The sequence below is a fragment of the Ornithodoros turicata genome, unplaced genomic scaffold, assembly GCF_037126465.1.
Source record: "Ornithodoros turicata isolate Travis unplaced genomic scaffold, ASM3712646v1 Chromosome31, whole genome shotgun sequence".
NCBI classification, from domain to species: domain Eukaryota; kingdom Metazoa; phylum Arthropoda; class Arachnida; order Ixodida; family Argasidae; genus Ornithodoros; species Ornithodoros turicata.
In genome coordinates, this window is record NW_026999355.1 from 674,345 (window position 1) to 701,923 (window position 27,579).

A 27,579-nucleotide genomic window follows, 5' to 3' on the forward strand; every position below is an offset into this window, starting at 1 on the left:
TCACAAATGTGTCGACTCTGGATCGAATAACGAGGATCTTAGGCGTGTAAAGCACACACGACAACCACTACACCACGGAAACGGGCACACACGCGTCATTTGGTGTCGTGGAAGGACACGCTTCATTTTGGGAGACACTGCCCCCGAGGAGGGAGATGAAGTGAATGATATGGAGGCGATGCAAATCTGTGAATAATTCCATACACTACTCAGCTATAAGTATTCGCATTTACTTGCTTTTACGTGTTTCATTTTGAATACTATTGTGAATAGTACAGTGATGGAAAAACGTTTATGGGGCACATTCTGGCACATTCCTTCCTCGGAGTGACACGCTAGCAGCGAATGGGACTGTACAGACTTCCAGACATGTGCCTAGGTAACCCAGTCACCTGTTTGCAAGTCTGTACGGGTCGAATTCGCTGCTAGCGTCTCACTCTGTGGAAGGAATGCGCCCGAGCGTGTTCTGTGGACTTTTGTCCAGCACCGTACATGTTAGCTGAATGGGTGTAAAAAAAAAAGGTGTGATGCAGCGATATATTTGCTCAATGATGTGCAAGGTACCGTGCATGCGATGCTGTCTATAATAACAAGACTGAAATACGTGTTTTGTACCTTGCGTTGTCCATTGTCCGAAAAGCGAGTTTCCATATTAACGAATCGTAAATACACTACAAAAGCTTGGTCCCCGCAAAAATTGTCTGTATTTCAAGTTGACCACATTCACAATGTCCACATGAGTGATACACAACTGTCTATTTGTGTCTATTCTATCCTATTGAATATCTATTTGTGGGCATTTAACTGTGCCCTTTTGGAAGCATAATATATTGTACTGTTGCACAGGCACTGACTTCAGTTTTACGAGAAAAACAGCAGTGATTCCAGTCAAAATTGAAAGAAAAATGGAGAAATGGTACTCAAAAAGGGAATGGCATCATTTAAATGAGATCTCGATATGTTTTGACAAAAGCTAAGTACGAGTCTCTGACTTAGTCTCGAAACAGCCTAGGAAGGGCATTCAGCATGTGCTCAGTGCATGTGGAAGATCCAGCCTAGGAAGGGCATTCAGCATGTGCTCAGTGCATGTGGAAGATCTTTTATGCAAATGATCCCTGGTAAGTAAATTATATAATGAAGAAACAAACTGGGGCACAGCATTCACAACATCACAGTGCCATGCATAAAATGCTTTACTTAAAATAATAAGTTTAAGATTCTAGCTGTCTCAAGTAAATAGAACACCCATAAAAATACATTTATGCTTTTGAAATGTTCAAACACCTAACCAAATAGATGAGGCTCAGGACTCGTAAATATTCTTAAAAAAAAAACTTTTCTCTCTCTCTCTTTTCTTGTAGCACCGACACAAAAACAATTTCCTTCTTAAAGCAAACAACATGTCTCATAAAATATCCTTGTGCTTAATGTCTAAAATATACATACTCTCCTCGCCATGGAATGCCTCAATAAAGCTCTTAACAGGACTACATAGTACATCTAAAACATAAAGGTTGAAAAAGTCCTGCAAACACAGCAACAAAGAACCTGGCCAGCTGACACGGTGTACAACATGTACGTGTAGTCACACTTTGAGCACTGTGAGAGCATCTCTAGCTCTGCAACGTTCTTCACACACGGGATGGTGGCAAGTGAATGCACACGTGGACATCTACAGCGAGCTGTATGTTATGCTTGTTCCTGATGCTCAGGCTTTTCAACTCACGAGCACTGGAAAGGGATATCATTAGACAACTATTGTAATGTAGCAAAATACATATATGGGCAGGCCCTCATCTAGTTTTGTTTCATAGCAACTTTTTTTTGTTCCAGTTTTTACTAAAAGGGTATGCAATGTTGTTATTCGATTATTGTTACTATACTGTTCAAAGTGCATTCGAATAGTAACATCACATATCGTTTTCGTAAAAATTGTAGGTAATTCAGCCACAGTTCTGGGACTTTTGAATAGAAGTGACCTGCTGCTATGTATGTTCTCTGATGCCAAGAGTGACTGGTAGGTAAGTCTTCCGTGCTTCTGCAAAAGCCTCGGAGTTCGCAGATAACTGCTATTGGAGTACTACATGAACAAAACTGACATGTAGAGAAGGCTATGCAGTTATAATATGGCAACCAGCTCATGTGCCAGTTTGCAGGCACTGGACCATGCACATAAAAAATACTGAATACATAGGGTTCTTCATTTTCGGTTTAAGCCCAATTTTTCACGATAGTTCCCCCCAAACAAGATTTCAAGAATTCGAGTAAAACCCGATATCTACCCGAAATCCTTGCACTCTTTTAACCTGTCGTTTTAGGTAAGCTGTCGGAAAAGTAAATCATAATATTGGGAAAGAGAGCTATTTGTGACAACATATATTTCTCCTCCTTTTATAATCCCCTGCTGGAAGAGTCAAAGAGGGGGACAGGAGTGTTTGAATACCGCAGTCATTCACTGCCTCAGTTCCGAGCAGAAATATAAAGATTCTGGTTTCGCGTTCCAGTGTCGCAGCAGTGGCTTGTTTCATATGCCTTTCGTTTCACCCCAAAATTCCCCGATGACATGTCCAGCAGAGATCGTAGCACCAGATTTCTCCCCGAATTCTCATGTGTAAATAGCACCCTTTCCCTCCCGAATTTGAAAAAAATAATAATAATAAAACCCGAAAACGAAGAACCCTATGAATACAACATTTTACATGTTGATCTAGAACAAGAATTCTCCGGAGCCACAAATGTTCAATACAATGCCCTAAGCCTAAGGAATGTAAAAAGCAAAGCTATATGGAGCAGAATTTTTTTTTTTTTTAATTCCGTGTTAGCGCCGCGAAGCAACTATGGCTATGAGCGGCGTATAGACGTGGACAGATGAAGAGAGGACAGCAGGAAGGAGTTGGGGACAGGGGGGTTAGTATGCGTCCTGGGCCGACTTCAAGGGGAACTGTGCCGACATTCGCCTGGAAAGTCTTCGGAAAACCCAGGGAAAACCTCAGAGAGCACAGCCGGTGACAGGATTCGAACCCGTGTCACCTCCCAGTCTCGGCGTGGAAAGCGATCACTCTAACCACTATGCCACGGGAGCTGGTGGGAGCAGAATTACTGGGCATGAAGTAAGCTGTCGTTTCACAGACAACCTTTCCGTTCAACCTTTCCGTTCAGCGTATCATCCAAATATAAATACCCTCTGACAATCAGGCCTGATAAGCAGCAGTGGTTCATACCATATGCTATGCCTCTGGATGTTCAAAGGAGTTGGATGTTCCGAATATGATAAGCATGGCTTCAGTACTCCATAAGGCACAGGGCATCGTGCACAGGCAGTGCAATTGCACCAGCTAGAGCAATTCCGCTGCTGTCAGCCAGTGAAGCAATCCGCAATGAAAATTCTTTGTGTTTTGCAGGTACCTGCGTCATTAAAAAACAAACGTGAATAACTGAAAATGTTGAACTGTGTTTTGCTTTTCATAATAAATCAATACTTGTGCAAAAATTTAAAACCGACTGCGCTCTACAAGAATGAAACCAAGACGATGTTAGCAGATCTGCATCATAATTGCCAGTATTCTTTAATTGTGCTTAATTAATTGATTAGATTAGATTAATTAGCCAAATTATCTGAAATAGCACATATGCTAAAAAATATCCCATAGCAACGGGTCTGCGTGCTGTGATTGAAGGGTATGTTATCACATTATTTTTTTATTTTGCAGGCTTTCTTTTACAGTCAGGAAAAATGCCAAAGCATATCTTGCTGGAAACACCTCAATCGTGTGCCTTTCAAGCAGACTTGTACACGTTACTAAAAAAAAGTAATTGATTACCGTTACCGTTACCTTGTATGAAAAAGTAATTTTTTACCGTTACAAATTACTTGCCGGAAAAAGTAATGAAGTAACGCCTTGAAAGGTAACGCGTTACTTTGCCAATTACTTTCGATATCTGAGAAAACGATATAAAAAAAAGACAGAAAAAATGATATCCACACACACAAAAAAGGAAACTGAGCGTCGACATCGTTGTGATATCGACAGTATTCCGCACAAGACTGACAGGGGCTCATGGTCATAAGAGTGGCATTAGGTTATCGGGGTCGAGAGTTCTGCGAAAAATGTGTCGAGAGGTTGAGAGTTTTGAGAGTTCTGTGAAAAGAGTCCCAACTGGAACTCCCACAAATGACTCATCAGGTTCACGGTACAACCTACAGTCCAACTTACTGCATACAGGCTGGGTTACGGATAGATAGTACACATGAATGGGGAGAGGACAGTGGACTCAAAAATACACTACACGTGCGGAACACTGTGGCAATTGATCTCGGGGTCCTCGGGTAAGTAACTGTTGCGGGAAAAGTCCTAGAGGTAAGACAGCTGCCTTGCACCGAACTTGCAGAGGGCAGTTGGTTTTGTCTTCTCGCGGCGGTGAATCATCCCATATATGTGTGTGTGTGCGTCGTCCCGAACAATGTGGATTCTTTAGTTTCCAAGTAATCGATTACTTGGTAATTGATTACTGAAAATTGTAATTGAATTACTCAAAAAATTACTGGGCCCCAAAAGTAATCGATTACGTTACAAATTACTCAAAAAAGTAATTGATTACTAGTAACGCAATTACCCGTTACCCGTTACGTACAAGTCTGCTTTCAAGGCACTGTACAACTTTCAATATTTATTTCCAATATTATTTGAATATTTATTTTATTATGTATTTATTTTCAATATTTTTAAAATATACAACTTAAACCAATATTTTCAAAGCTAGCTAATTAATCTTACCTAATTAATTATGGACAATGAAAAATACTGCCAACTAGTACACGCCTGCTAACAACGTGCATTTAATTCACATAGAGAACTTTGTCCTTTTCTAAATCTTCGTGTATATTGCTTCAGACACACTATGCAGTTGTAGTCATAATCATTATAGAGTCAAACTCCTTTATAGCGAACACCTTTTTAACGAAAATACCACTACAGCAAATTTTTTTGCGGCCCCGCTGGAGCCCTATAGGTCCAATAATGGACATCCTTTTTAACGAAAATACCTTTACTGCAAATTTTTTTTGCTGTCCCCTGAGTTTCGTTGTAAAGGAGTTTGACTGTATTCCAAGCTTGTGCAAGGGACATGAAAAACATTAGCAAAAGGATTAATATAAATCCTGAGCTGTTATAGCTCCACATAATCATTCATCACTGATCACAGGAGATGCTATCTGGTACGCGTGCAAGGCTGACAATTACTTCTATGTGCTTTGATGTTCGATATACAGTTTGCTGCACCAAGAAAGGGAAAAGCCTTGGATGTTTTCTTTTACGAGATAATCATGTGCATTCCTTATCTTTACTACAGCACTGCCCCCTCATAATATACTAACCAAGTCAGATAGATAAGCAGCTAGATTACATAAATGCATGATGGGCTTGTATAGCACAGTAGCCCAGGGAAAGCATCAAGGTTCTGAGGAGGTGCGTACAACAGCAGTACAACGTTGTCTGATGCAGCTATCAGCAAAACTTTAGTTAAAACCATCATTGTGTGCAACCAATAGCGTGAATAAAATCAACAAGTGCAGATGAAGCGACGCTTACCTCTTGAGATATTCTGTAAAAGGTATTCACATAGGCACAACCACCGAGTAGTCCTTCATACAGCACCACAGCTACTACGATCCAAAAATTGGGCAAGAACAAGTAGTAGGCCTCAAAGAAAATGAATACAGCATTGGCCACCTGCATGCAACAAAACAGTGAGTGAACGTAGTGATAACTCAATGTTGGTTAAATCTAGACGCTCAAGACACTGCCCCAAAAAGCAGAGGTACTAGTATTCTGAACAAATAATTACTGCACATTATAGCAGTAAGTATCACACCACAACAATTCTGCGACTGACATTAGCTAAGAAGTCGCTGATGTAGTGTGTCCAAAGCAAACAAGATGTGGTAAGTCACAAAGCAAAGGTTGACACAGTACTACCAAGATACCATAGCTCCTACTTTCAAAAGTGAAAAATTTATGTAGGGCTTGAGTAAACACTACTGTTTTCTCAAACATGCATTCATGACACACACCAGGATAGTTTGAGCCTGCGAAGCACAACACAAATGTATCAGATACTTAGCTCGGACCATACCAGTATCAACCAAATCTTCAATTCAAGTTGTGTGTAACCACACGAATAAAAATAAAAATAAAAACTACCCTACAAAGAATTGTGAATAAAGCGACAGAAAAAGTTCAGGAATAAAAACAACAAACATGACCAGCACAGGTCTCCTGCTTCTCAGGTTCGAGCAGTTGACTAAAATATTTCATGGCTTCCAAAATTTAAACTAAATTAAGCTTAAAGATGGCAGCCGATGAAAAGTCAACGAGTGCCGTAGGCGGGAATCGTACCCGCGCTTCTCATCCCTGCCAAGGCCTCATACCAAGGCCTCATTCATGAAGACCCGGACATACATTCACTCCAGCCACATTTACTTTCATGTTTTCTCCCACACATTCTCACGCTCACACATTGGGTGCGTCTGAATAGTGATGTGTCGCACATGCCATGACAGTGTGTGTCATATGAGCGCCTTCGAGCCGAAGCATTTGAACGAGCACAGTCTGTGCACCGCTACACGCACCATATACTGCTGCTTGTCTGCAACATCATATTGAATAAAGAGGCTCCAGAGGGTGCATAGTATGAGGTGGGAGTGGAGTCGGACGTAATAGCAGATGACAAGAATTTCTCTTAGTTCAACATGGACACAGAGGAAATTATGACCTTTTTATTGATAATTTCAGTTAACTGTTCTATTATTTTGTTTGTTTTTACTATTGAACTGTTTGTTAATTTAATTGTTAATTGTTTGTGCTAATGCGTATCTAACGTGAGACACTAAACTTAAAGTGTAATTGTTACGCGCTGTTTTTCCATCACCATATGCCAGCATTTATTCGAACAAAGTAGCCACCACAAACTGTCTGCTAAATTTTTCTATGAGCGCACACCCCTCTGAACTCAGCGCAAGCGTGAAGAGCACTTGGCGGAATCTGCATCGGTGGGGACTTCCCAAAGTGCATCTTCCGTGATGCATTTGTGCACCTGTGGAGAATTTGGATGATGTACCATTATTGCAGCAGCTCCAGTGCATGGTATGCAGTGGCACATCTCAGACTATTCAGACACACCCATTGCTATTCTTGTCTTAATTGTTCATTCAGCCTCTGCAAGTTTTGTTTAAGTGTTAAATTAGCCACTGATGTGTAAAACCAAGGCATTAATTACATTAAGCTAATGTCACCTTTATAATTATGATCATTATTAACAGACACGGCTACGTAACAAGTTTAAAGTATGGATGATAATGAACATATTGAGAGGGTCTCCACAGATAAGGAGCAATTGATCTGTCCAGTTATCTGCTGCATTCATCTTCACTTTTCTAGAATGAAAAAAAAAAAAAGAAGAAAGAAAGGGCTGCATACTTGAAATAGAGGTAGAAGCCAGAGTCGCTTCACTTGCAGTATGTTGACGGAAGAGCGGGATATTAGTACTCCTACTTGGTACATTACTTGTAGCCTGCAACAGACCTCCTGTTAACAAATACACATTCAGAGTAATCTTGAAGTTTAGCTGTACTAGAAATGGAAACCAAATTTCACCAGAATCACACAAAAGTCAAAACAGAAAAATACTGCATCTCTTGAACATGATGGGAATTGATGTTCTGAGGCTGGAACATATAGGAAGGACAAATACATACAAAGCCCCAAGTGTTCCCTTTACGTGTAACATGACATATAATACAAAATGAAAAAACAATTTTCACTACTGAATAACGGTGCCAAGAGAACACAACACAACGTCAAATTTCCAACTGTCTACTCCACAAGAAAAACCCATCCCAATTGTGTCTATGTTGATTAAATAATTTTGATGCTGGGTATCTAGAGACATCAGGAAGATGACCACAACTTATTGTTGTTAGCTGGATTGAACCCGGATAGTAAGAAACAGTGACCTAATGAATACTATGAGCTTTTAGAGCTTACTGCTTTTAAAACTGACCACGTTTTGTGTTCTCTCTCTGATTTTTAAACGTCTGTATATGCAGGTAATCTGCCTATTGCAAAGGAAATGTTACCAATTGCTTGTTCCCAGAATACTGAGTTGCAACTTTCAAAAACTGGGTATAGCTAGTACCTAGTAATTAGAACCTGTCTGAATGAAGTTCATGTGTGTTCACTAAACAGGGGTTTGAGTGTGCTAGTTTCCTGCCTACACTTTGAAAATTTTATGCCTGCAATTAACATTTATTTCTACAGCCAGTAAGGCAATGTTTGGTAAAAAACTGCCCTATGTTTTCTGACAACCAGGAGCAGGGGGTGCCATATAAACAATGGGAATATAGCTAAATGAGACAATGGGACAAAAAATGGGGGATCGTACAAAAGGAGAAACGGTAGGTGCTTCCATTCTCTTACCATCTGTATTGCTCCCTGTGAGTCAGTTTTGTATTTTTAAATACTATTAACTCCAACTGGAAAACATGGAAGAAGCATCATCAGTAAGCAGAAGATATCAAAGATAGTCAATAATGACATCTACTAGGAATATCTTTCCCACTCACCAAGCCTTGGTTGATGAAATACTCTGCGAAGTACACAATGCCCAGAGGGACCATGAAACGCAGAAGAGGCTGGAAGGAATGTAACAGAACAGGATAGAGTGATAAACCATGAACCTTAGGGTTGAATGCCTCCTTACTTTATTACGATACTTTAGAATCCACACTTCTTACAGTTCATCGTATTGTCTGATAATCCACATACATAATCCACTTCCCAAGATATGCAAACGTGTTCTCCTGCAGTACAGTGCACTTGGTAACATGGCTGGCAAGATGGTGCATGGTGATGGTGCTTTGAAATACTTGGAGATTGAGTGTGTTAATTGCCCACCGTACTTACAGGATATTGCTCTCGCTGACTGTTTTGGGTTTTTACACCCAAATGAGTATTTTAAAGGAAGAAAATTTTATGTCGACCTGGCAGTGATTGCAGCAGTGGAGAAGTATTTCAATGACAAGATATCACTTTTTTTTTTCTAAAGGTTAAAGGAGCTCCAGAAATGTTGTGCTGAGTGTCTTGAACTTCTAGAACAATATGTCAAACAGACAAGGGTTTCGTGACTCTAGTCAGTGCTCTCCTTGATTTTGCCAATAACGTTTCAGTTGCATTTTGCCCATCTTGTGACAGTACAAGAGGGAACCTGAGAGACAGACACATTCGTGATAAAAGAAGAGGCTTAGTGCCCAAAAAGGAAGCAAATAGAAGAAGTCTTTTGTCTACAAGAGCCATGTTAATGTAAAGAAACATGCGTACAATCTCCTAAAAGATTTTCCAGGCCCATTGTGCTCTCAGGCACAGAAAAGTGTGCTGCAAGTGCCTCTGTGATACCATCTATAATAGATCTCCTGTGTGAGATATACATGACATGCCTGGGTAATGATGAAAGAAGAAAGTCACTGAAAGGGTTAGCCAGCTATAGGACTCAAACCCACATCATCCGGATTTTTGAGTCCTACCAGCTGGCTAACCTTTTCAGTGACTTCCTTCTTTCATCATTAATTTCTTAGGCACTTGAGGCTTTGTATGTATTTGTCCCTTCTATGTGTTCCAGCCTCAGAACATCAATTACCATCATGCCGGGGTAGTCTGTAATCAACCAACATAAAGTATGCCAGCCAATGGACCACATGCAGCTATATTAGCTTAGGCACAACCTGTGAACATTTCACAGCACTGGAAAAATAACATACCCTGACCAGCTTGACCTTGTCGAGAAACAGGATCGCATTCTCAGTGTTTCCCCTGCAAGCACTGCAGGGCAGCAGAGGGACGTCATCTGTGTCGTTTGGAGGTGCAGCAGAAGATGCCTCTCTAGGCTTCTTCGGGTGGACCAGTACACACCAAAAACTGCAACAGGAAAAAATGCTGGAGATGCCTCAAATCCTGTAAGGAACTACTGTATAAGTAGGAAGTCCAGCGACCCAGTGAAGATACGTCGAAGCAAACGCCTCGGGTCTGGAGCCGCCAATATCTCAAACAGAGAACGTTCTTTTACTGTGCGGTAAAAGGAACAGTCTCTCTGTTAGAAATGCTATTAGCAGCTCCAGACCTGGGGCTTTCACTTGAAATTACTGGAAAAGTAGGTAGTAATTTTCACAAATTTTGCAGTTGTCATTTTTCTGTAAATTCAAAGTCCCGTTATATATTGATAATGATGATATAAATTACTGAAAAACTGCAATTTGCAAAGAGTAATACTTCAAGAAAACTGAACGGACTCGCTGAGCAGTGGTTATTGTGGCACATTTCTAGCGCACCTTGGCAACAAGGCACCTGCTTTTTCACATACTGCCAACTACATCCTTATTGAGCATGCATTGTTCTCACCAAACATGTACAGCATGTGTTGAATGAGGGCAACTTCTGAAATCAACAAAGAAAAAAAAAAGGAAAAGAAGACAGAGAGACTCTCAGTGGTCTACTCAAACGATTTGTCATCACAGGAGATCATCTGTGCAGAACAATCAGAGGTCTCTCCATATTCTGGCATATTCGGGGAAGGAGATGCAGAAGGAAAGCACAAATTTGTACACTCATAAATTTTGAATGACACAACTCGTTCCTTTTCTGTCTGTGTCTATATAATGGCATCTTTCATTTCGTGCCGGGAAACTTTTGCACTTTAGTGTCCCTTTAAAGGTGCAGTCTGCCAGGAGCGACAGTGTACAATATTTCCACTGAATGGTGTCTTATTATCACTACACATTTCAATGTACATGTTTCTCGTGAAACCCAGCACAGCAAAAACAATAAATAAAATTTAAAAAATATATTTATAGATATGGAAAGATCTTTCAATGTTCCTCAGAATGAAAGATGCACTAGTCTTAACAGCAATATGAAAGGAAATGCTTCCACACATTGCATCACTCGTGATTTATAGATAACGAAATGATATATATATAACGAAATAAACTGTAATGTGCGCTTTTCCTCTCAAGAAGGCCGACAACGCGGAGAGGTCTCAGATTGGTCCCTTCAAACAATCTCCCTCGATGATTGGACAGATCGTTTGCAGAGACCAGTGAGAGCGCACTCCGCATAATCAGCCTTCTTACGGAGGAGAGGGAGAAGGAAATCACAAGCTACAGGTTCTTTCGCTCGTGGATCACGAACAGCGCAATGGATGACTCCCGTCCTTTCGTCGTGGTGTGTGATATTGGTTCTGGTATTTTTTACACCTTAGCTGCAAAGATAACACTTGCACAGGGTGAGCATGTCAGACAGACGTCACTTACCCCTGGGTCATTCCAGGCCAAATCACCCAAAGGTCATGCTCGACCCCCCTCAGTTTTGCTTCCAAAAATTATCATGGACTCCTTATTACAGATAAAGATATTTTCCCAAGTTTTACTTGGCAATGTTGAACCGTTGTCGATTTACGCGGGCTCAAAGTTTGTCAGAATCGCGAAAACCATGCTACGAAAAAAGTTATCTACTGAGCAGGGTTTTGCGTCAAGGTGGACTTTAGTGACATAGAATGAAAGAGCGTGGCATTAGCATTCTGCCAATGTCAAGTTCTTCCCTCGTGTTTGATTTTCGGTCAGCGAAACAGGGCTGCTTTTTGGCGCTATTTCTTACAACTTTGCGCCTTGCTAAGGGCACTTTTCGCACAAGCTGGAAGGGATAAATAAATTCAGCGTGTTCTGTACCTTCCATACTTCAAAATCACATGCTTTAAAGGCCGACCACACAATACTTTTTGCCCCATTTAATCCCAAATGCTGTACTTTTAGTAAAGTTGGACGTTTTCAATGCCATTTTTGAAAATGAAGCGGTCTTCCGAGAACAATCCAAATAGATGGAGATGACAGATCAAACTCTATACTAAAGCATATAAAAAAATTGAGAAGGTACTTTTTGATTAGGGCGAGAAAATATTTTTTATGTCCCACATGGTTACGCGAAGGCCGCATGAGACGGCTCCCTGTGAGGCGCGTGAACAGATCGCATGCCAAGGTTTCACAAGCCGCGTCCTGCGGCTGGATATGAGCAGGTCCTCTTTTTTGCCAGCCTTTTTGTTAATAAACTGTGTATTTTTTATCGTTATCAGTGCATTGGTAAGTATTGTTAGTAAGTGTTTCTCAGAGTCTTTCATTCGTGGTGTTTTAAAGTGGTAGTCATGAGAAACGACAGCGATGCTTTCACACTCACAAGGAACATTATGAGCAAACCATACCATCCCTTCGAATGTTGCGTTTCTTATGATTATTAGCAACGCAGATCACGTTGGGAGCGGATGGCTTTTGCTGCGTTGTAGCGTCCAAAAACGCGCTTGTACATCCACGTAACCTTTAACACATGGCCTTGAAATCGGCTTAGAAGAGCTCATCCGCGGTTCATGCCCGGCTCTGCTGATTAGTTTATGATCATCTTTCTCATATGTGATGCGTGCCGGGTAACCAAAAAGGTTGTTATTGCTCCAAGTTTCTTGCTGAAGTTGTTGTGTTGAACAATGGCCGAAGTAGGAATGTCAGCAAATGCGCGCGTGCAAAATGAAGGACTGCGGTATGAAAGTGCATGGCACGCACGGAAACTCCAGTCAGAGCAGCATTCAAGACCTATCTTTTTGCCGTACAGAGGAAATTGTAGTGGTCACTTCTAATGAGATACCCTACCAATGGTCGTCTTTTCTTTTTAACGTTTGAAAAGAAAATATGAAATAATAATGAAACCGTTGTGCATTCATTTACGTGGGTATCTTTTTGCTCTTACTTCAAGCTGTTAAAATCGTGAAAATAAAATATGTAGACTGTCTGACTTGCAAATTGTGACGAAGACGAAGGAACGTCTCGTCGGTAAAAATAAAAGGAAGACGAGAGCGAGGCTCTCTCTTCTTCAGCCTGATCTCGGCCTGGTCGCTTGTTGTTTCCTGTAACGTCCAGCCACGTTACAACTTGGCGCCCGAACTACGAGCCTTTGATGCACGGAAGATGATCGCAGGCACCTCTGCTTCTCCGACCGCTTTCGCCCGTACGCCGTCATAACCAGCGCAGTTCCAACATGGCGGAACATTCCATAGTAGAACGTTCCATGGCGGACTTCACTGAGATGGATGACGACAGCAAGATTTCAGCGTTCCGTTCTGCGATAGCTGAGACGGATGCCTTGAAGAAGCAAGTCTATGACTTGCAAGCACAGCTCTCTGCTGTTCAGGAATCGCTGGGACATTCGCATACCACGGACCCGCGCATCAAGGACGATACCCCATACCTTCAGGCTACACATGACTTGGTATGCAGTCTCCTTGCACCTGTCATTGCTCGTCTGAATCACCTAGAGATCAGGTCAGGTCAGTCGTCGAGCCTATCATCGTATGCTTCAGATACTTTAGATGTCGAAACCGACACGAAACTCAAAAAGAAGAATAGGAGGAAGCCGAAGCCATTGCAACAGGCCACGTCACGTGAACATCTTGCAAGTGTTCCATCAGCATCGATGAACGTGTCATCGGTGGCCGCCAATGCAGTGCCTTAACTTGGCAGCGACGTCCTTGGCTGGATCCACCAGACCGACTTCTGGTTTCGGACTTACAACGTTCACCCAGATGTCGCCATTCCTCTGATCGTGTCAAAACTGCCACAAAAAGACTTCAGCTGGGTTCGGTACCACGTGAATGCCTAAAAAATTTCATCATGGGATGACATGAAAGCAGCCTTTCGTAAGCACTACGGACTTGGTGACAAGTTTCACGCAAAACAGCTGATGTTATCCGCTGTTCAGAAGGCTGAAGAAAGCTGCACTGACTTTGCGTTTCAGAAGCTTGACCTTGTGGCCGATTGTGAGTACCCGACATCTGAAAAGGACAAGTGCGAAGTACTCATCGAATCCCTACTTGCAAGTGCCAGGAAACACTTCTTCGATAAGGAATTTACTTCGCTGGACAAATTGTTGGAGTCATCCCTAAGGTACGACAGATTGCGTGCGTCGCACGAGTCAAAGAAAGAAGACAACCCTAAGGACAAGAAGGAATCTGTCTTCCACGTATCATCTCCCGGTCCACACAGTCCTCCACAACGGATTCGAAACCATTCGACTGCGTTCATGAGCCCAAGACAAAAGCAGAACGTGTCCACCACGCCCGTGCAGTGGCCAGAGCTCAACACACGTCAGACCCGACGAGCATCGCAGTCCCCCAGGACAAATCACAACTCACTGCCTCATCGAGAGGTCCAACGTGTCTGCCTCAACTGCAAGGACACAAGGCACTTCGCTTCCCGTTGTCCGCTTCCCCTGTCCCAAGAATTTTTGGAGTGGCAGGAAAGATTTCTGGCGTCGTCACAGTCCCAGACTTCGGGAAACAAATCACTGATGCCTCCGATACCTGCACAGAGACATCAGAAGTAAACCGCGTAAAATGCATCCCTGCAGGTAATTCGAAGGCCATCGAGATCAAATTGAACGGATGTCCACAACTAGCGCTCCTGGACTCTGGTTCATCGAGGTCTCTCATGAATGACAGCGTCGCCGCACTGTTGGAACTTTATATTGCACCGTCGGCCGTAAGACTCCACGGAGCCAACGGTCAACCTCTTGTTATACACGGCCAAACCAGCATGGAAGTGTCAGTCGATGGACAAACGTTCCAACATTCGTTCATCGTTGTCCCTCACCTAGAAGTAGACAAGGTTCTCCTGGGAAATGATTTCCTTGAGACATCACAAGCTGTCGTTGACTGGGGCAGGAACAGCTTCGAAGTAACAGCCACGACACCCACTGAACGGGTCCAGCTTTCGAAGCAAGTGGTTGTGCCCCCCCGCTCTCGCAAGGCAGTCAAGGTGAAAACCTTGCAACACAAACGTGACGTCCTGGTCACAGCCACTAAAATTTTTACCGAACGATATGGACTGGACGTGGAGCCCATGACGGTTGAACCACAAGCCTCCCTTTCGGTATTACTGATCAATCGATCGTTAGAACCTGTCTTGGTACCAGCTTACGTGACCGTTGCGCTCGCTGAAGAAGTGTTGGATATTGAGGATGTGCTCATGACAGACTCTGAAGTTGACCAAGTGTTACAGAGCTCAACGGACGAAGACTCGTCAACCAGTACGCCTCATTCCTATCCTTCACCGAACAAGACCGTCGTCATAGACGGTATATCTTTCAACGTTGGAGCTGATCTAAACAGCACGCAGCAAGCAACTGTGCGAGATTTCCTTTGCAAGCATCTTTCGTCTTTTGCAAGAACTTCTACTGACGTTGGATATTGTCGAGTTCAGACTCATGCAATTCCAACGCAGGACACAACACCCGTAGCGCAACGACCAAGACGACTGTCCGCGGCTCAGAGGGATCTCGTCAAAGCCATGATTAAGGATCTCATTGATGCTGGTTTAGTTCGACCGTCACGCAGCGCCTGGGCATCTCCATTAGTCCTTGTCAAGAAGAAAGATGGCACTACACGCATGTGTGTAGACTACCGCAAACTGAATGCCGTCACACAAGACTGCGTGTATCCCTTTCCCCTCATCGAAGATGCTTTACAAGCCCTTACTGGCAGCAAGTACTTCTCCGTCATGGACCTCGCATCTGGATTTCACCAAATTCCGATGAAGACAGAAGACGTTGAGAAGACTGCCTTCGTAACGCCTTGGGGACTCTACGAATATTTGAGGATGCCCTTCGGGTTGAAAGGAGCACCATTCACCTGTCAACGAGCCGTCGACATAGTTATCGATGACGCGAAGTTTAACTACGCTCTTGTGTACATGGACGACTGCGTGGTCTACAGCGGAACCTTCGAGGAACACCTGGAGCATCTCGGTACAATTTTCCAACGATTTCAAGATGCGGACTTGAAGTTCAAGCCCACAAAATGCTTCTTTTTCTGCAGCCAAATTTCCTACCTGGGACATGTCATCACTAGACATGGTGTTGCCCCAGACCCCGGAAAGGTCGCAGCGGTACAACGGTTTCCGACGCCGAAAAACATCAAAGAATTGCAATCATTTCTCGGGCTTACTGCATACTTCCGGAAGTTCATTCCAGGCTACAGTGTCCTCGCTGCGCCTTTACGTGAACTTATGAAGAAGGACATGGCTTTCACCTGGACGGACGCTCACTCTTCAGCATTCCTGGAACTTAAAGATGCTCTCTGCAGCCAGCCGACTCTCAAACTGTTCTCGGATGACCCATCCTTCGATATACAGGTCCACACCGATGCTTCCTCGCTAGGACTAGGTGCTGTGCTTGTGCAAGAGGATGAGGACAAAAACCTTCGCCCAGTGGTATACTTGAGTCGTGCCCTTAAAGGTGCAGAAGTCAATTACGCATCGACAGAGTTGGAAGCGCTGGCTGTAAAGTGGTCTGTCGAACAGTTATGCCCGTATCTCATCGGCAGGAAATTCCACGTCGTCACGGATCACCATGCCTTGTGCTGGCTCCTGAAGTATAAACAAGGCAACCAACGGTTACTACGATGGTCACTTTCACTCCAGGAATTCGACTTCGACGTCATATAAGACTGGGCGCTTACACTATGCACCGGACTGTTTGTCCAGGACTCCACCGGAAAATGCAGGATCGAACGTACTGCAAGTTGCAGACGGCGTTACATCATTTGAAGCCCTCTCCCAAGAGCAACAGACAGACCCCTTTTGCAGAGGCATTCTCGATCTACTACATGCACGTTGTGGTACCCGGAAGCAGCAACGAAGAGCCGTTAAGAAGTTCGTGGTACTCGATAGCGTCCTCTACAAAGCTCACAAAGGCCCCGCTCATCAGCGCTTTCTTATCTGCTTGCCACGAACCAGAATTGACTACGTCCTTCGGGAATTCCACGGGGGGAAGTATGGTGCGCACATGGGAATCCGAAGGACTTATGAAGCTATCCGCACCAAGTACCATTGGCCTAAAATATTCGCCGATGTAAAGAAATTCGTCCAACACTGCGACCTGTGCCAAAAATACAAGATGTCACCGTTCTCTTCGGGTCTTCTACAGCCAATACCCGTCCATGCACCATTTCACACAGTGGGCCTGGATATCATAGGCCCGTTTCCATCTTCACGGCGTTACAAGTACGTGTTGTCGCCATAGACTACCTCACCAAGTTTGTAGAAGTGAAACCTGTGAGGAATATCGAAGCGAAAACAATCCAGCATTTTATCGAGAAGAGGCTTGTATTGAAGCACGGCTGTCCGGCAGTGCTTATCACCGACCGTGGGACTCAAATGATGGCAAAGTCGACAGAGCTGTTCCTTTGACACCGCGGGATTAAGCACAGCCCGACGACTGCGTATCATCCTGCAGCTAACGGACTGTGCGAGAGAGCCAACAAGACGATCAAACAAATGATGACCCTGATGACAGCGGAGGGAGAAAAATGGGTCGACGTTCTTCCTTACGTGGTATTTTGTTACAATACTGGCTACCAGGATACCGTCAAACAGTCGCCCTTCTTCCTCGTCTACGGACGTGATCCAGTGCTCCCGATAGATGTCGTTTTTAACCGTCAGGAACTCGCCGAACTGAAGGATGCAGCAAATTATACAAGCCTGGTACACGAGCGACTAGCCTGCGCCCGGAAACTGGCGGCGGATAACATCAAACTAGCCCAGGAGAAACAAAAGCATTACTTCGACCACGGTCGCAAGGATATCGTCCTCGAAAAAGGCCAGCTGGTTCTCCTGAAGTCTCCACCTACAGGCATCAAAGGACCGAAGAAGTTCACAGGACCATTTCGTATCGTTGCACGTCTTTCTCCGGTGAACTACGAAATCGAGCCAGAAAACGGTACCTGGAGCGACGTCGTACATGTGGAAAAGCTCAAGCCCTATTTGAAGCCAATTTCCTTGTACAGTTGAACATTGTGTGTCATCTGTAAATACTCATTCTGCATGTTGTCACTATGTATATATTCATATTCTTCCAAAACCCGGGGATGTGACGAAGACGAAGGAACGTCTCGTCGGTAAAAATAAAAGGAAGACGAGAGCGAGACTCTCTCTTCTTCAGCCTGATCTCGGCCTGGTTGCTTGTTGTTTCCTGTAACAAATAAACTGTTTTTATCATTCCAGCCTGCTTGGGTGATCATCATCAGCCAGCTGTTCAGTGTGGATAGATTAGCAAGCACCACATGAACGTCTCAGGCTAGTACGCGGTAGTAGCATAGGTGTGACTTAGTTGAATATAATGTCTGTTCTGGTCCTCCATAACGGACAGGAAAACTTCACCACACGGAAAAACTTTATTCGCCGAACCAAGCCTCGCGACCCACCCGTGCGGCGTTCAGCGTAACTATGTGTAGAGTGGGTGGGATATAAAAAATATTTTATCGCCCTTATCAAAAAGTACCTTCTCAATTTTTTTATATGCTTTAGTATAGATATTGATCTGTCATCTCCATCTATTTGGATTGTTCTCGGCCGACCGCTTCATTTTCAAAAATGGCGTTGAAAATGACCAACTTTACCAGAAGTACGGCATTTGGGATTAAATGGGACAAAAAGTATTGTGGGGGGGGCCTTCAAAACATGTGATTTTGAAGTATGGAAGGTAGAGAACACGCTGAATTTATTTGTCCCATCCAGCTTGTGCGAAAAGTGCCCTTAGCAAGCTACAAAGTTGTAAGAAATAGCGCCAAGAAGAAGCCCTGTTTCGCTGGCCGAAAATGAAACACGAATGAAGAACTTGACATTGGCAGGATGTTAGGGCCACGCTCTTTCATTCTATGTCACTAAAGTTCACCTAGACTCAAAACCCTGCTCAGTAGGTAACTTTTTTCGTAGCATGGTTTTCGCTATTCTGACAAACTTTGAACGTGCCTAAATCGACAACGGTTCAACATTGTCCAGTAAAACTCGGGAAAACACCTTTATTTGGAATAAGAAGTCCATGATAATTTTTGGAAGTAAAACTGAGGGGGGTCGAGCACAACCTTTGGGTGATTTGGTCTGGGATGACCCCCCAATTTATTAATTAGTCAATCAATCAAAGTTTAGTTATTATTGAACTAGCTATTTTAGTTAAAAAATTAATTAATGGAAGGCCACCATAGTTAGTTCTACACCCAAATCTTGCTGACCTCTGCAACGCAGAAAGCACTCCTAAACTTTTTATACGGTACAAGTAGAAACACTTGTGAGAGCTATTCTTCAATGAAAATAAAGTTTCATGAAGTGGCACCTCTAAGAACTCCATGGTGCAGGGTAAATGTATCATGAAATTAAGGTCCTGCAAAATATTCCTCAAACAATCCTCCCTCCAAATACGAGTTATTGAGATCACAAAATTAATCACTTATACAGCAATCAAGGTGCTTCTTGCAAGTTTATCTGTGCTTAGGCTTCCAAACAGACACAGAAATGTCTTAAATTAACAAATGCTGCTGCCAATGTAATGCTGTTCTTTGGTTGAATGTAAATATGGCATCTTGTGAGTGACTTACCTAAACGCCAATACGGCAGGCACAAAGAGCATGACCTGTAATGTTGTCGCAGGTGTGAGTAAAGATGCCATGGAGGCATATGACAGGGCACCCAGGACACCTGCACCACCTTAAAAGGGCAACAGGTAGGGAAACTTAGTTTATTAGGCACCACTACCAAATAGTCGAAAATTGCAAAATTTTATTTTCTAGTACTCCTATGTAGACTGTAGAGTAAGTTCCATAGCTCGTGGGATAGATAATTGCGTACTCCTATGACTTGTTGGTAAAATTAAATGTACAAGCAACATTTTCTCTAATTTTTCATCTTGTTTTTAAGGAGTGAACATTCAAAGAAGAGCACCACCATGCACCACATCTACACAAGGTGAATGAGAACAAATGGATGATGTACAGGACCAAGGTCATGTGTCGTATACTAGGTGTGGGACACCACTAGTAGCGTCGTTTGATACTGTGAGTACGTTGATAGAAAATGGTTCGTGTTGAACATGGTTCTGTGACAAGCAAGAGAGGAGGAGGAAAGATGTGAGAAACTGTCACAAACCTGTTCCAGATGACCATGTGGATATCACATCTCTATCCGCCATGAAAAAACAAACAAACAGAAAGAAGCTTTCTTTATGTCAAGTGGAAACAGCTGTGTTTTGACACGACACAAAACAGCAGTGCATGTTAATGTTTTTTTAAATTTCTTGCGGCGTGCCAGACCTGCTGCACCATTCTGTTAGTAATAACGCAAGGACATTGCAAGGGATAAGACGAGAACTAAAACAGTTTTCCAGATAATTCTGTTACTGGTGATGCAGGTCATGTATCTTTCTTTGCGTAGCCATGCCATTGAACATGCAGATGCTAATGACACTAACTGAAGGTCTCAGGGACAGGAAATGTTGTGCCATACGAGAACAGTTTCACAAAAAGTGCATGTCCTTACAGGAAGCTCAGAAAGGTGATGTCAAGAATAAAATACAGTTCAGTACGAGAACCTCTCCTGTTAAAAAAATTACAACTGTAATGCAGTACAATCGTTAATGGGACATCACATTGTGCCTCCTTTAGCATATGTTCTTTATCGTGGTCCTTTATTGTGGAGCATATTGTATTGATGAGTTTCTTGTTTGTGTGGTGATTCTATGTAATCTTGTTGTGCCCCAATCATCCCACTCCTATAACAGCCGGTTTTAGGCTAGTACAGTCAAACTCCTTTATAGCGAACACCTTTTTAACGAAAATACCACTACAGCGAATTTTTTTGCGGTCCCGCTGGAGCCCTATAGGTCCAATAATGGACATCCTTTTTAGCGAAAATACCTTTACTGCAAATTTTTTTTGCTGTCCCCTGAGTTTCGTTGTAAAGGAGTTTGACTGTAGTACTACATAGAGAAATAACATTATTGTTGTTGTTAGGTAAATTAACAAATAAATTTTGAGTACGCATGCCTTCATGACCATTATACTCACTTATGAAAGTGGGATGAGTAAGCAAGGAATGTAATTTCTCCCAGGCCACTTCCAATCGATGCACAGATTACACCTGAAAACCAATATGTGTTGCATAAATGCTCTCCTTCAGCACGCAGCTTCTAGTGACTACACAGGTGGAAGTGCAATGATGCATAATTTGCTAGAAAACTGTGGCACCGACAAGATATGATGGTTGATGCATGTCCATTTTGAAACAATCACAGTATCAGCAGCAAAGGGCCTTGTGAGGACTCTCGCTACAAATTGTGCACGAGTACTATACTTCTTCTGTATGCTGTCATATGCCGTTGGAATGTCAGATGTAAGAAGAATCACTGTGCTGATGTGGGCCATTCAGAAATTCTTCCACTTTGCATTCTTTTACCAATCTCTCTTCTCATATTTCAGATTTTGGGACTTTAATTAACATGGTATCATATGGAATTTTAAAGTAGCACAGAAGTATTTTTAACACCCTGTTTTCTTCCTATAAAACTGTTAAGTAGGCCAGTAAGATGCACCCTGCGAAGTAATTCACACCACAGAGTCACAATTATCGCAGAAATTGAATTTAAAGTACGCCGCAAAAAGCGATCGTGCGCAACGGCGGTGAAGAGCAGTACCAGCCTGTGATCTGCCTGGAACCTCACGCTGACGCAATAAGGAGAACGCTCGCAGATTGGTCTAGAGAAATGTCTGCTACTCCGCTGTCGTCTGCTACTCGGCTGCTCGGGGTTCTGAAAAAGCCTTTCTCCTGGCTCGGTAATGATTCGGCCACTCCTTCTATTCCCAATTCTCCGGGAGAACTGGCAAAACTGGTTTACGGCGGCAAAGGGACAAGGCGCTGACCCCTACTGACCGGCGAACCAGAACGCGTTCTCCTTATAACGTCATCGGTGATGTGCCATCATACCTCCTCATCCTCGTTATACCTGGAGTGGTGAGTTAAGGGTGAACGCGCCGGGGCTTGTTTATGCGAGTTTTTTTCTGGGAAACATATTGCGCACATCAAAACCTTTTGCGCTATTTGGTAAAATGACACACACACTTTCATTAGAAATCTTAATCTGAAATTTTTTTGGATGGCCCTCTGTACTCCTTTAAATTTCTCGTTGCTACATATGTACCCTGCCTTATGGAATATCCCATAAGGGGTGCTTAAATAAAGGGTGCTGGGCCATGATCGAAAGTGCACAAAACACACGGTCCAAGGAAGAAGAGGAACAACACACGCGCAACTCACAACTCAATTTAATGTAAAAACCAATGAAACCAAACACACACCTGGAATGCTGCGAAGCCACCTACAGAAGTCAACAACCTCAATCAGGGTCATCACACAAAGAGATAACGAGGTTTCCACATGCTGCTATCAAGGAGCAGGACTTCCCTCTCCCATAAGGCCATGCAGGGGTGGCTAATGTGCTTAGGGTAATACCAATCTTCCTGATAGCATAGGCCTCTATAATCTCCCTTGTCAAGGGATTAGGTGACACAGCCAAGACAACAGTATCTTGAAAGGTTGGACTGCACCCACACCTATTACAATGCAGAGCCAGATGCCCCAAAGGTATACCACCCAAAGGTGCTGCATGCTCTCTAAGCCGAATACTGACGAGCCAGTTCATCTGTGTGTTTTCAATCATGAGTTATTTAGACCAACTAGCCCAAAGTCTTTTGTCATTGTGACTCAAAGCCCTGTTTCTTTTATCACACTGTCTACCAGAAGTCACCATGCACAGTACATTTGCTGTGCAGTGTATCGTCACTGAGCAATCAAATTTACACAAACGTTTGGAGTGGTAAGCACTTTGGGAACCAAAAGTTCGTCTGACACTGCTGCTGCTATGGTGTCTCGGCTGCACTTGGCTACGTCAAGAGTCACCCGATCCGATCTCCCATCCAGACTGCAAATGTCACGACGTGACATTGACTACCCTCAATCACTTACACATTGAAGGAGCAGGAGGTTTCTAGAGGGGGCGCAGATCACTGGCTTCTCTTCAAGCCAGTTGTGCTCACTGTTCTTTCGCGAGGGCTTACACTATTTGTTGCACAACGCAATGCGGCCAAGAAAGAATATCTTATGGAGGGATAATAAGATGAAACTAAATGGAATTTTGGAAATACATAACACTAGGGCATTTCGCTGTTCTTAAGATAATAAGATGAAACGAAATGAAATTTTAGAAATACATGACGCTACACAACCTGCATGAAGTTTAAAAAGAAAATTTATTTCCCTTCTCTCATTGAAAACTCACTGAGCTTTCACTCAAAGCAGATAATCTCTGTGCTGCTTTGCATCCTAGAGGTCATCAGAAATGCCATGTTAAGGAATTGAAAAGCATGCGCCACAGCATTGTGAAGAGAATGATGAGCCAAAAAATGTGATTTTTCAGATGAATAAAAACTGCAAGATGATGGCATAACAAAACCACAGAGTACACACGACTAGTTTGGTTCTCAAGGCCAAAAGACCTGCAATTTTTTTTCTTCCAGTTTTCATTTATGCATTACAGTGATGAGAGAGGCACCACTGACAAGTGGGAAAAATGTAGGCACGTTGCTGTACAAGCTTTCCAGGACACGCAAAAGTTTAATGATTGTGAAGGCTACAACCTGAACATGACATACCTACGAAGGACATCCATTTGGCCACTGCAAAGGACGTCAGAAGGAAACTAAGACAGGACAGCATGACCACAAGGACAACCTGCACACTGGCACAGCCAAAGACCGTGCAAAAAGAAGAAATTGAGATCGTACAGGTCAAACCCAAACCCCCCAAAAAAGGTGCGTTTGGCTCAAAGCCAAACACACTGAGACCTTGGTTGTGTGTGCTCTTTCTACAAATCCCTAGTCTCAAAATTTTTCGTCATGAAAGATGCTCTGTCCCAAAATAGAATCTTCCGGTACGAAAATTATGATCAGTAACGACAAGGAGTCACAGTCACAGCTTGTATCATGGTCTCCCACATTTCCTGGTATGCAAAAAAAAAAAAACTTTCAAAACCTTCTTGCCAAAAATCCTACATTTTGTGGCATACAGTCCATGTACCTGGCAAAGACCAACTCTTTGAAGCCTCTGAACTGCTATTCAGTAAGATGCCATGCAAAATTTTAGTTTTCAGTACATAATGCTTAGAGAGTAATAGTTAAAGGAATTTTCAGTTTGTTCAACAGCTAAATAATTGCGGTAGGCTAATTTAGACTTCCTTTGAAATGGTTTCAGATATGTTCTGCAGCCCCTGGACAAAAAATCGACGACGGAGGGGATGAGCCGTGGCCTTTAGGATTGCAGAGGTTCCCAACCCCCGAGCTATATCAATATACCGTATTTTGCAAGAAAGTTGGCTACAGAGGAAGTCATCCACGATAGCCTTTTGCAACTTCTTCGTATCAGCTAGTAGAAAAGAAAACAAATGCAGCAATATATTGTGATATACCACATAGCCCACTGATCCCTATATCATGTAGACTGAGCATTACTGAGATTGTACGATGCCAACCTTCTCGACAGACTGCATGGGCTTCTGTTGGATTAGTTAGCAACTGCATTTGCGGTATGACACATGCATGCAAGGATGGAGAATGGGAGAAACCAAAAACAAATGCGCTCTGTAGCAGATGAACGGGCGGGAACACTAAATGGAGAAACTCAACCCCATTCATCATCAAAAGTGTTGTTGCTAAAAACTGCAAAATCAAAGCCCCACTCTAGACAGTCCCAATCGGTGCAAAAGCAGCACCAGATGACATGTACACCAGGATGCAATGTTGGGGGAATCTTTTGAAACTACAAAACAGCTTCACTTCTCTTGTCTGAGGAGAGCACCATGTGTCAAGTCCATGTATGTAGTACACAGGTCAACGTGCAATCACACAACTCACCTGGTGGCGATGTTCAAGAATGGCGCACAAAGTTTTACTATCAGTGCTGGAAGGATGTCTGCCAACAGGATGGCCTGGAAAACAAGAACACTGAATATAAGAAAGAAGGCATCCAATGCTTCTGCACACTATTTTCGGGATACGTGCAGAGGGGAACCTAGGGAGGGGGAGGTGCGGATGTCCTGACCCCCTTTCAATTTCTGTCGTCATCAAGTGCTTCAATTGACCTTGAGCAGTGGACTTGGCATGCTGTCCTGGACTGGACACCCCCTCAGAAAAACCCTAGATCCACCCCCGGGTATGTATACTAAATTTCACCTGCCTCAACTTGCGGATCAGCAAGTGAGTGAATAAGCCATGTAGGAGAGAATGTGGAGAGGGTGAATACTTGCACAGCACAAATGTTAAGTAGCCCTTTGCATGTTGACAAGGGTGGTTGCAACAGCAGCACACATGAGCAAGCGGATATTCAAAGTGCATATTCAATTCCTGCCACCATTACGTGGAGCCTTGCTTCCCCTTGTAGTTCCTGCTGCAATGAAGACACTGGTGGAAGTACATACTTACACCAGTTGATGTTGGGTTGCATCTTGTCAAATTTGTGCGATGAATAATTGCAGAGGAGGCCTAAATAAAGTCAAATAAAACATCTAAATTGCGATGATGTAGCAGAGAATATGAGAGCATGCAAACGACGGACCTACATTTCGTGGGACGACATCCTTGTTAAGAATATCGAATGCTGCGCTTAGCATTACCACATAGGCATAATTGTTGCAGAGACCGAGAAACCTGAAAAAGGAAAAAAAAAAAAAGGCTTTCCATCAAAACATTTCAAAACAGCATTAAATTATGTTTCAGGGACATGGTACAATGGCACATGTGGCCCTCACTAGCAGTGTCACGTATATTCAGGTCAACCTTGACGGGCACATGTACGGCCATGTACCTTAATATGTGTCAGGCACATGTATGACTCTGACACTTGACAGATCTTGGAGTGCTTCAGGAGGATTGCTGACCGCAAAATTTCAGTGAATAGACCTATACCGCATTTTGTGGTGTGGCTGTGAATGTATAGATGCTTTCCTTTTTGTTTTCCCTGCGTTCTGATAGCTTTAACCAACCGTCATCATTATGATAATTATTTGATGAAGTCAAGTTCTACCTGTTTATAATACTACCGTGAGCATGAGGAGAGAAATTCAAATTGCTATGTACTAAAAATAATAAAAAGAATAATAAGAAACAATAAAAAGAACACAGGCCCACTTGCGTTTCAAGTTTGTCTATCCATGTTTAGGCCAGCAGCAGTTTCAAAAATGAATTGGCGAGGCTAACTGCTCCGACAATACGTCTGAGAACGTGAAAGCACATTTCATTGACTCACACGTAAAGTGTGTTTCACGTTAGCTGAAACATAATTTTAATGAGAGCACACAGATTTTTAAAGCTATAGAAGTGTGATCTAACTTACCAAAATCCAACAAGATTTCGCACTTTCTTCTTTGTGTCGGCATTCTCTGCAAACGAAATTGGGAAAACAAATAAAAAAATGAGGCTGAATTGAAAAATGGGGATAAGCCCAAAGGTGCAGCTGTAAACCTGCAAAGCCCAGCTTGGAAATGTACGATGCAGTGCAAACTCGCATGGGTACATTGCAGACAATGTAGTGGCACTGAAGCATTGCAGACATTTCTCCTTTGAGTATGACCGCACACCCAGATCGAGCGCTGTACAATTCGTCCGTAGACGAAGTGCATTCCATAATGGCAAACCTGAGCGAGTTCATCCACCAGCTTGCCTGTGTCAGCGCAATTTTGTCAGTAGACAAAGTGTTTCCGCGCAGTGGCTGGGTGGGGCGTGCGTGGGGGTGTGACCCCCCCCTCCCGAAATCGTACATTTGGTAGTGGAATTGTGATAGAGCAGCCAGGGGGGGAATCCTCCTCCCCATGCAAAGACCCCATACCCATAGAGCCCTTCCGAAATATATTTCTGGTTACGCCACTACTGTTTTCGCTAAATGGTCATCCGGAGCCTACTTGATGCTCATGTGCAGTTTTTGTCGCGCTCTCTTGAGAGCTTGAGAGGTTATGGGCAATGTGAAGTCAAGCAACTTCGCAACCGTAGCTCCAAGCAATCAAGTCGATAATACAACTGTTTGTTGGTTTCTTTATAATGGCTGGTAGGAGAGGTTAGCCAAGGCAGGGATGGCCAACTGTCACGAATGTACGAACACGGACATGGTAGTACGTATCATATATAGCTGGCCCATGCAGATCACACGCTTGCAACGCGATAAGGATTAAAAAAGGACTAAAAAGAAGTCCGAAAACTAACCTGAAGCTTTTAACAACTCGTTGGAAGAGTCCTCATTCAAAATATCGGATGACATCGCTATGTTTACAGGTTCTTAATTTGGGGCGAATTACTGCACACGTTCACGCATACCGTCACCGTCAACTCTTCAACAAGCAACCAAACTCTGCGTGCACGCAGCTTCACTGGACAGGGAGCATGAACGGGATCGTAATAAAAATAGGTACGATAAGCCACAAAGCAGATGTCATGTGAGAACTTTGCACTGCATGGCGACACAGCTCGACTGAAAGCAACAAAAAGTTACGAGTCAGCGTCAACGACGCCAACGTAGCGCTTCTGGCACCGGAAGTAAACAGAGAACACGTGCAGTCCATGAACGTACGA

The 27,579-nt window shown here is 43.2% G+C and overlaps 1 protein-coding gene across 1 annotated transcript; it reads right to left on the reverse strand.

Annotated features, from left to right (window-relative positions):
- Window positions 1-685: 685 nt before the first annotated feature.
- Window positions 686-27,563, reverse strand: LOC135373753 (battenin-like). Its single transcript, XM_064606841.1, has 16 exons — window positions 27,214-27,563; window positions 26,351-26,396; window positions 25,578-25,665; window positions 25,441-25,500; window positions 24,874-24,947; window positions 23,617-23,702; window positions 20,977-21,049; window positions 20,060-20,091; window positions 19,513-19,621; window positions 9,812-9,968; window positions 8,621-8,689; window positions 8,475-8,530; window positions 7,476-7,569; window positions 5,589-5,729; window positions 3,222-3,405; window positions 686-1,731 (listed from the first exon to the last, which is right to left on the reverse strand). Exons 1-15 carry the CDS (start codon window positions 27,266-27,268, stop codon window positions 3,283-3,285), a joined length of 1,263 nt encoding a protein of 420 aa, XP_064462911.1. The 5' UTR covers window positions 27,269-27,563; the 3' UTR covers window positions 686-1,731; window positions 3,222-3,282.
- Between the last annotated feature and the right edge of the window lie 16 nt (window positions 27,564-27,579).